Source organism: Podarcis muralis, chromosome 18 (genome assembly GCF_964188315.1).
Source record: "Podarcis muralis chromosome 18, rPodMur119.hap1.1, whole genome shotgun sequence".
In the NCBI taxonomy this organism is placed as follows: domain Eukaryota; kingdom Metazoa; phylum Chordata; class Lepidosauria; order Squamata; family Lacertidae; genus Podarcis; species Podarcis muralis.
This window is the reverse complement of record NC_135672.1, coordinates 8,427,613-8,438,532: the sequence shown is the minus strand read 5'-3', so window position 1 is coordinate 8,438,532 and position 10,920 is coordinate 8,427,613. Positions and strand designations below refer to the sequence as shown.

The following is a 10,920-nucleotide window of genomic DNA, read 5'->3' as shown; positions in this document are numbered from 1 at the left end:
AAGCCAGAACAGCAAGAGGGATCGCTGCTTTCACTGCGCAGCGATCCCTCTTGCTGTTCTGGCTTCTGAGATTCAGAATATTTTTTTCCTTGTTTTCCTCCTCCAAAAACTAGGTGCGTCTTGTGGTCTGGTGCGTCTTATAGAGCGAAAAATACGGTATTTGTATACACAGGTCTAATTATTTGCATTGAAAGCAGTTACCTAGTTTGGCTTTGTTAGTTTGTTCTAGAAAGCATTTTAAAGGCCATATTGCTGGCCTTAAAACTGGGTATAAAAACTGTTGTATTTCTATCCAATCATTCCTCCAATGAGCTCAATGCACTTTATGTTGTTCTCCCGAATTTTAGCCTCCTGTTAGGTAGGTCAGGCTGAGAGATTGCAGCCACAAAAGGTTACCTAGTGAGCTTCATAGCTGAGTGGAGATTTGAACCCGGGTCTCCCCGATCTAAGTCTGACATTCGAACATCTGCACTGCAGAACCCAGATGTTTCATAGAAGAACAGAACGAGATTTGGTAGGGCTCCTTTATTTCAGAGAAGACTGAATTACCCGTATTTTTCGCACTATAAGACGCTCCAGACCATAAGACGCGCCTAGTTTTTGGAGGAGGAAAACAAGAAAAAAATATTCTGAATCCCACAAGCCAGAACAGCAAGAGGGTTCATTGTGCAGCGAAAGCAGCGATCCCTCTTACTGTTCTGGCTTCTGCATTTGCTCCATAAGACGCACACACATTTCCCCTTACTTTTTAGGAGGGAAAAAGTGAGTCTTATAGAGCAAAAAATACGGTATACATAGAGGGTAAATAATGAAACTGCTCATTGCCCTTTATTGGGTAGGTGTCTTGAATGTGTGAATGTTTGAAAACTCCTTATGTGCAAGTACAGACTTTCCCTTAAAGGATTCAAATCTATTTCCCTAAATGAAGAGAGGCAAGCTAAATCCATCACACCCCTCCGATATTCGGTGGTAGTCAAGACTGAGTGTGAAAGTGCAGGAAAATGTGGCGAGTTTGAGCTTTGATCGAACTTCCTGCGAATCTCGGCTTTAATTTTTTTTAAAAAAAAAAAAAACGCACATCAATTTTTTTGTGCTTATGGCTGTGAAGAATAGCCATAGCCAATACCTGCTGAGATTTTGGGGGAGCGTGGAAAGGGATCTGAGCAAGATTTTGAGAAACAGGTAGGGACAAGACTACTGAACAAACCAGCTTTCATCTCACGGAGTTATGTAAAATAAAATAAAAATCAGTAGAAAGGGATAGAGCAAATATTCTTCATTGGTATGGTTTATACTAGTTGCAAGAATCTGCTTTTTTGATGCAGATGTTTGGATTACCTTACTACGGATTATTATTTTTTTAAAGTGCAGCAGATCTTAAGTCTGGTCCAGAAGGGCTCTTATTAAAACTTGTCAAATTCATGGAGGAAAGGTCTTAATTTTTTTTTAAAGTATTTAACTGTATTGAAGCTAAATGGAGCTTCCACGTTCAAGTGCAATCTACCTTCAAATACCAGTTGAGGGGGGAGTAGCAGTCCAGCTTGAGGGCTTCCCAGAAGCAGCTGGCTGGCCCCTGTAACAGAATCTTAGAATTGCAGAGTCCAACCCCCTACAATGCAGGAATCTCAGTATCCATGACAGAAAAAGGAAATAAAAATTCTGGATTGGATAAACACTTATTCTAAATAGTTATGCATCCTCTCCTATTGATTCATTCCGGCCATATCATAATCAAAACTTACTTTGTGGAGCATTTAAACATTTTGGGGGGTTTTGTCCTCCATGTATCAAAAACTGCTACATTTTTGGCACATAAAGTATTTTCTTCCCCTGGAAGAGCAAGGCACAGGTTTGTAAAAACCTAGCTTTTCCTCAACCAAATGCTGAATTTGTGCAATTGCGCTTTTAATCCACATTCTCTGATCGGTTTTGAGACATTTTTGCAGCTGGGGTGGGGTGGAATAGGTGGGACTCCAATAAGGGAATGCAAATTGGATTTTGCTTTGAGCTAAAATTAGTCGATTGAATAATGAAGGGGAAGTGGGGGGAAGGACACACCTTTGCATGAAATTTGCATATGCTGATTTAAATGCATAGCTGTAAATTTAGAAATGTAGAAAGCACATCAAAGTGCAAGTAGATAAATAGGTACAGCTCCAGCAGGAAGGTAAATGGCATTTCCGTGCGCTGCTCTGGTTCGCCAGAAGCGGCTTAGTCCTGCTGGCCACATACCCGGAAGCTGTACGCCGGCTCCCTCGGCCAGTAAAGCGAGATGAGCGCCGCAACCCCAGAGTCGGCCACGACTGGACCTAATGGTCAGGGGTCCCTTAACCTTTACCTAAATTCAGAATAGCTGAAAGAAGTGCAGTCTATCACACCACGGTGGGGAAGGCTATGACCAAGTTACCTGCATGCGCCACAGCTTCAACGCCCCTCATTTCTCCCTTCGTAGGACTCTTTATCTTTCAGATAGACTTAGGACTTTCCCCTTCACATACTCTATTTAATAAACAGAGAACTGTTCTTTGACAGGTGTTTAAATGGACTGTAAAAAGTAGGACCTGTTGCCTTTCTATGAATAAAGTATAATGGTACAAATCCATCACTGAAAAATGTAAAAAGGACTATAGATCTAATAATGGAGAATTATAATGGGCAGACTTGATTAAAGAAGCACTTTCACACAGTAAAATGTTTTGCATCAAACTGGAATGGCGATACTGTAAGATATTTTATTTAAGCGCTCAACAATCTGAGCAACGTTTTGCCATGTGTTTAAGGAGCAGGAAACAGTTGTTTCATGCTTTCTGTTCCTCCGTATTGACCTAATATCAGAAACATATCTGTTTGCGATGGAGAGATAAAATCCTTTTTTTTTTTTTAAGCAATACCACGATGCGGATAAAATAAGGTGGTTATAAAACGGGTGGCTTTTGAGCCACAAGATGTGTTGCTGTGTCACACAGTGGTGAAACGGGGACAGTGTTAACCGATTTGCAAAGGTTGAAATCCAAAACTGATATATAAACACTAGGATTTCATAATGTTGTTTGATGCCCCCCTCCCTGGCAGAAAGCTGTGCAATCTATTTCTTTCCATTCATCCCTTACATTTGCAAACCACCTTTCTTCCAAAGGGCAAAAATCAGCATGTGTAATTCTCCTCTTCTTCTCTCCCTCACGACAACCCTGAGAGGTAGGTTTCTGCTGCTGTACCATAAAATGGAAAATGGTGTACTACTTTAGAGCATACCTCAGTACAATTCCTAACCTCTCATTCCTTCCTCTTGCCTCAAAGACTTTTGCTTACAGGTGTGATATATATGTCAGAGGAGAGAGAAAAAAATCAATGTTCGACATTTACAAATGTAAATATGTGTGGGGTTTTTCTTTTTGTATATTCCTTGTAATAGAGCATGCCATTATCAAAGTGAAGTTTCCCGTCATCAAGACCGGGCACAAAACAGCACACACCTACAATTCCCCTGTGTTTAAAAGTGGAGCTCCGCCGTCCGAAAACATTCTTGTAAAACTGCGAGGACGAATTAAGTCCTCCACCCCTGTCCTAATGTGTTTCGTATTTAGGTGATTTAACTCTAGGAAATACAGTTTGCTGTTAACGGCGCGTGGCGGCGGTCATTTTTCTTGCTTTGAAGCCAAGAAAACCTGTGGATATTTCATTAAAAACGCCGAGTCTTCAACAAGAAATATGTCTGTTGTATTTAAAGTCATAAAAATTGTGTTGTTTTTTTTTAAAAAAAAGATCTGCCGTACTTTCCTGGGTAGCAGGAGTTTTCGGAACAGCCTTTACCAAAACCAGCCAGGCAAGATGCGATGAAAAATAGCAACTGGGAGCAGGAGGCACGCAAACCATTTGTCCCTTTTTCTTAGGCTGGCAGCAGACGGGAGAGTCTTGCTCACCTCTATCTAGCGATGTCAGAGGTGGAACATGTACTCTTTTGCTGAATTCCAGTCCTCGTCATCTGAGAGACAGGTGTCTTTCCCAGACTCACCCAGAGATGATGGAGGCTTTTTACAACGCCTTGTTGTTTTTTTTAAAAGTTATTTGAAGTGTTTTAGCTGACCTCCTATCGCATTTGGTTTCTGCCATAGATGGTGAGCCCAGAAATGTGGGTGAGCACTAGCAGGAGGGAACGTCATTTGTTCTTGGCAGTGGCTTCCTCACTCATACGAAACCGCCTGACTCTGAGGAACGTGACGGGCGAGTGTGCCGGATAAACTTTGCCGCATACCACTGTAACTAAACTATGACTTATAAGTGTACGGTGCGCAACTGAAAGTGGATTAGCGGCTGCTTTTTATGAGAAACGCCAAATGTGCAGGTGGAAAGAGACAAGGCGTCCTTCGTGAGACGCACCAGGCTCTGGGCGCCCCTTGCTGTGTTTTCCACAAGCACCGATGAAAAATGCGCCAATATTTCTTTCCAAGCTGGGGTGGGGAGAAGAAGAGTCGTGGCCGCTCCATGCAGCTGTTTTATCGTAGATGGCTGATGCAATATATTCTTGACACCGCAATAGTGCAGGGTGGCTCAGTTGGTTAGAGCATGGTGCTGATGATGCCAAGGTTGCAGGTTCAATCCCCGTAATATACAGTGGTACCTTGGTTCTCAAACGCCTTGGTACTCAAAAAACTTAATAATGCAAACACATTGGCATTTGGTAATAACAAAAGTTCCATTAGAAACACAATTTACAACACTAATAACCTAGTCTCTAGAAACTTACAATCACATGAAATAATAATAGGTGCCAATATATGATGCAAGCTACTAATAAGTATAAATAGCTGAATGTAGGCACCCTATATATAGAAATGAGCAAACCAGGGAGCAGGCTAGCAGGCGGGGCCCAAGACTTGCCTCACAGGAGCCTACACAACACAAAACACTGTGGCTGTATGTAGGCTTTATTTTATTTGTTTTTTATCTTATATTTTGGAAATGTACATCTGGGTGTTCTTTTCCTTTACATTTTTTGGGGGGTCCCCAAGAGAGCGGGGCCCTAAGCTACCTGCACCAGTTTGTCGCTTCCACAGCTGGGAATTGGCAGTTTTCTGCTTCCGCCCCAAGTGGCACCCGCTAGCAGGGTTGTGGGTACAGCGTTGAATCTGCCGCGTTGCGCCAACCAAGTCTCAGCTTGGTTTGCTTTGCACTGGGCCAGTAAATCGCTTAGCAGCCTCGCACACAGACGTTTAGAGAAAATGTGCAAGTACTGTAGATGTTTGGGCCTTCAGCTGTTTCAGATTCTCATTTGTGGAACGCCCTCCCCTGTGAGATGCATGTGGCTCCTTCATTACTGGCTCCCATGAGAAATTTAAAAACATTCCTTTTTTTACCCAGGCATTTGATAGCTGTTCCTGACACACTCGGGGCAACTGTTTTAAGAATGTCTATATCTGTTTTGAGAATAATTATTGATGTGTTTACTGCTCTGAGAGGAAGGGGGCAGGATATAGATTGAAGATACAGTGGTACCTTGGTTTAAGAACAGCTTAGTTTATGAACAACTTGGATTAAGAATGCTGCAAATCTGAAAGTAGGTGTTTTGGTTTGTGAACTTTGCCTTGGAAGCAGAACATGTTCCGCTTCCTGTTGAGTGTAAATTGAGTCCCCTGCTGCTAAGGGAAAGCACGCCTTGGTTTAAGAACGCTTTGGTTTAAGAACAGACTTCCGGAACGGATAAAGTTCGTAAATCAAGGTACCGCTGTATAAATAAACCAAGTTAAGGGACTATGCTGAAATGGCGAAATTAACTGGAAAGCTTAGAAATCAAGATGACAAGAAATTTTTAAAAGAATGGGAAATCTTGATTATGTGTTTGCAAAAGTATTGTAAACAGGTTAATACACTGGCTGGATTTAAGAAATCACTTGCAATTTTAGAAATACTGTAGTAAAGGAAATCTGAGACAAAAAATAATAATTTGGAGTAGAAATGATATGCAATTAAAAAGAAAACTTATGGAACCAGGGGTGAGGTGAGGAGGGAAGTCACGGGGTTCAGAAAATCCCATTCTATGGATTTGACATTGATTTTGTGTCCAACTTTCTTTGTTTGTAATTGGTATTATATTTGTTGTTGAGTGTTTTTGTTGTTGAAAACTTAATAAAAATATTATTAAAAAGAAGATTTAAATAAATAAGCCCTATGATTAAAGGCCTACATGGATCAGATAATTAATTAATTAATAAGCAAGCCTGTTCCGAGTTTTTAGGAGGAGTAATAATAATAATTTATATCCCGCCCATCTGGCTGGGTTTCCCTAGCCACTCTGGGCGGTTTACAACATATAAAACGCAACAAATCGTCAAACATTAAAGAAACAAGATATCCTATACAAGCAACATATAAACCAATACGTCAGCGAAAAGCAGTAACAACAGCAACAATAAACAGTTTGTAGTTATACCCGAATCAAAGTAACCACTAACCCCAAATGAACATTTAACCGACAAAAATGAAACAAGAGGAACCAAAATTAGGGAGGGAAAACCCTGCTGTACTTCTAGGGAATTCTGCCATTGAATCCTAAAAGGATAAAAGAAATAGGTGACATTTCTGTGTTCCCGTTACTAATTTTAGGCAAAGGAAAGGCAGCCACCAGGAGCTATTTATAACAAAGCAACAGGGGAAAGTGAGAAGTGAGCGAGGAGATGTGAAAAGTGCCTAACAGGTGCAAGGCGAGTGCGCATGACTTCTGCGCATTGGCTGAACTGTGCGCCCCTTGTGCTCTGGAGAGATATTTGTGCTTTTCCACCAGCCGCATGGTCTGGGGAGGGGAAGGGGGGGAGGAAAGGGGGAGAGGCCATTGCTGCAGTGCTGTATAAATTACAGGCACACACGCCTTTTTTTCCTGAATGAAATAGCTGAGCAGAGCAAAGCACGGGATTTAGGGCAGGAGGCCTCCAGTGCTTTTCCTCCGTTCGTTTTCTACATTCCCGCCTCAAGAAGAAGGAAAAAAAACAGGAAGATGAAGTACATCATAGGAATTGGAGGGTAGGTTGTTGCTGCATCCCTCGTTGCGTTTTGTACTTTTGCATGCATTCGAAATGCGCCAATGTGCTTTACGCCTTGGACAAAAGCCAAGTTTGTAAACAGAAGTTAGGCGCAAGAAGCCCATGAAAACCTCCAGGCTCTGTAATAATAATAATAATTTTAAAAAATGTAGTTTGGACAGATGTAGTGATGTTTTCAAAAGTATTACCCGCTCTTTCTCAGCGTTTATATATGAAATAATGAGATGAGGAGTCAATTAACCATGGCCTAAAAATGGGATTTGGAAGCCTAAAAGGGGGAATCTTGAATAGCCAATTAAAAGGCATCACTTTAACTTTTATTCTACGATTTCATAAAACCCCAAAGCATCGCTTTTAATAATGGGAGATGTAATAATGTAATAGATGGGGGGGGGGGGGAGAGAGAGAGAAGGCGCCTGGTGTAACCTGCAGGAAAAGAAAGAAAACGATTGAAAGAATTCCTGTTGCAATGCGCGGAATGAAATTGCGGGGAGACATCTGTCCATGTCCTTCCCTAAATTTGCTTTCGCGTGAGTATTTTGGATAGATCTGGAGCCTGGCCGAGACACTGAGATATTAATTCTGCCCCCTCCATTAATAGGGCTGTGGCAACAATCCAGGCAGTGGCTGCAACCCTAATACTTTTGTAACAGCGTTTAGAAAACCTTGCAGAGTAATGATATATGCTGCCCTATTCTGCATGCCAATAACCTTATTACAGCGCATGATTGAGAAGTACCGCTTTGTATTAATTGGGGTGCTTTCGGCCAACACGAGCTTTGAGGTTGCTAAAGCCTATGGGATGTAGGAGGGCCCGCTTTCAAATCCCCTCCACTCTGGCAAACCTTAAGAATCCCAGAATTGCAGATTTGGAAGGGACCCCGAGGTCATCCAGTCCAACCCGCTACAATGCCATAGCTGCCAACGTTTTCCCCTTTTTAAGGGAAATTCCCTTATAGGATTCCTCGCAAGAAAAGGGAAACGTTGACAGCTATGGACAATGCAGGAATCGCAACCCGCAGCCCTGGCAGGGCTGTTGCAAGGATAAAAACAGTGGGGTGGGAGACGCGATATAAAATATCATGATGATGATGATTATTTTAATGGATTTACGCAAGGCTTAAAGGTGCTTCCAGGAAGGGTTTTCGTCTGAAGGTGTGACAGGTGCTTGCTTTCCTAATTTACCAGATTCCCCCCAGAAAGGATAAAATCTGAATTAGGGATGCAGCCAGGCATTTTGAGATACTAATGATACTAATGGGGAGAGGGAGGACGAACTTGCAGACAGGAAGGTGCACCAATTCCACATTAAATGTCAAAATGTGGATTATTGGGGGGGGGGGGGAATGTACTTTTTTTTAAAAAAAGCACAGCCATTTCCTTCTTTTTCAAAGCCAAGCCAAAAATGCTTTCAGAGCCTGCAAGACCCCCTTTGCCCAACCATAGGTTGAGCTTTCTTAAACCCATGATTACTGTGCAATGCCTATTAGATGCTAATAATAATAATAATAATAATAATAATAATAATAATAATAATATACCGCCCTATAGCCGGGAGGTCTCAGGGTGGTTCACAGAAAAGATCAACATAAAAACCACAATATATATAATCAAAATAAAAACAGCAACCCAATAATAATAATAATAATAATAATAATAATAATAATAATATACCGCCCTATACCTGGGAGGTCTCAGGGCGGTTCACGGAAAAGATCAACATAAAAACCACAATATATATAATCAAAACAACAACCCAATAACATGCTAGATATTTTGTAGCATGGTATTACTTCCATTTGCGTTCACCGGGAGCTTCCTTTTAATTCACAGCATTAATTTTAGGAGGGCGGGTGGGCAAAAAATAAAGAGCAGCCACGAGTCGCTTGCCTCCAGGATCTTACAAAAGGGCGGTTGTTTTTTAGGGAGGGTAGCAAACCCACCGCTAGATCTTATGTTATTATAATTTATTATAATAATAAATTCTTGTTATTATTATGGCAGCCGGCTAGGATGGGAACCGTCTTGAGCGGAGCGGAGCCCCCAAAAAAGCAGAATATCTGGTCACTAGCGGCTTACTCGGGAGTAAATGGATAGGGAGCTGTAGCCTCTTGCAGTTACAAAGGCAAAAAGCAGAGAGGTCTCTGCCCCAAGCCGTTTACAATCAGGAATACTGAGAGTTCATAACGCCAGGAAAAATTGGCAGAAACCCAAAATTGCTTTTGCCCCCTCCAGCCCTCTAGTATATTTTCTTTCTAATCTTAGGTTTCTCATTAAGTTTCCTCATTCGACTCAGGTTGTTTGAAAAAATCTGATTTCAATTAGATTTTTATCATAATCATTGGTGCCTTTTAAACACGAATATACTGTTTTAATTCTATCTGTGCATAGTTTGATTTTGATTCCCTCCCTCTCTTTCTTTTTTCCTTTCCTTCTCCTCCTGCCATGAGGCTACATTTTAATATTTTAATGGTTCAGTATTTTAATGTTGCATTTTAATGTTGTTTTTAAGTTGTAATCATTCAACTTGCTTTGATTATTGCTTGTAAGCCGCTCTGAGCCCGGGGGAGGGCGGGGTATAAATAAAAAATATTATTATTATTATAGTTGCTATTTTTTATGACTGGCTTTTCCCTCCGTGTTTTTAAACGCTTCTCGTTTTTGCTTTAAAAAAAATAAATAAATCTGTAAGCCGCCTTGAGTCCCATCAGGGAAAAGGCAAGATAGAAATAACATTATTAGTATGTTCCATAAATGTCCAGTGGACATCCTTGATGGGTGAAAAATCTTTTTCTACCTCATTTTTAAAAACTAAATGTAATTTTCTCCCCCCCCCCCTCAAGTGAGTAAGCCTGTTTATATCCTTTAATTTCAACGTGAATACAGGACTCCCAGTATAAATATCACTGGGTATAAGCGAATATGCAGAGGCACAGCTGTCAACTTTTTCCCTTTTCTTGTGAGGAATCCTATTCGAAATAAGGGAATTTCCCTTAAAAAGGGGGAAACGTTGACAGCTATGTGCTGAGGCAGCTGACAGGTGGTTGTTTTTTTTTAATAATAAAAATACATATTTCTTTTCTTCTGTTTTATTTACTAATCCGTATGAATCTATACAGTGTTTAGTAAACAATGAAAAAGAAAATAAATGAGGGGGTGAGAGCTATAAATCATTCCGCTCTCTTTGAAGCAAATATATAGCTATCTCTGCTTCTTCCCGCCTTCTCCCGCCCAGCCACCCGCCATATTAATTAACCGACGAGGCGGGGAAGCTTTTATAACCTCCGCCCCGCGCGCGCCCTGAACCGAAGTCCGTTAATTCTGGCGGGAGCCGCGCCAGCCAATAGGGGGACGAGCTTCGAACACGCCATTTCTTGAGGCTCCGCCCCCCTTTTACCATGTTTGGGAAAGACTGCAAGAAAGAGGCGGGAAAAATAATAATAATACTGTATTGTTTTACATGGGAGTAAACCCCGCTCAGTGCAGTGGGGCTTACTCCTGAGTAAATGTCTTAAAAAAAAACAAAATAAAGAATTTCCTCTGTTCCTTTTTTTGTACATTTTTTGCACTTAATTTATTTATTAATGTTATTTATTAATGTTATATTATTGTTATTTATTAATGTTATTTATTAATGTTATATTATATTATTAATGTTACAATACATATAATATATTAATGTTATATTATTAATGTTGCAATACATATATTAATTTATTAATGAGATATTATTGATATTTATTAATTTTATTTATTAATGTTATATTATATTATTAATGTTGCAATACATATAATATATTTATGTTATATTATTAATGTTGCAATACATATATTAATTTATTAATGTTATATTATTGTTATTTATTAATGTTATTTATTAATGTTA

General features: G+C 40.3%; 1 protein-coding gene across 3 annotated transcripts in view; it reads left to right on the top strand.

The window, feature by feature from the left end:
• LOC114588392 (nicotinamide riboside kinase 2) overlaps positions 1 to 10,920 on the top strand; it is a 58,152-nt gene that overhangs the window by 34,916 nt on the left and 12,316 nt on the right. The window contains exon 2 of one of the 3 annotated variants that reach the window (XM_077922074.1): positions 6,912 to 7,014. In XM_077922074.1, coding sequence (XP_077778200.1) covers positions 6,989 to 7,014 — 26 coding nt within the window. In that variant the 5' untranslated portion in view covers positions 6,912 to 6,988. Of the gene's footprint in view, positions 1 to 6,841; positions 7,015 to 10,920 lie in introns of those variants that run through there. The other 2 variants (XM_077922075.1, XM_028713658.2) reach the window with 2 other exon arrangements.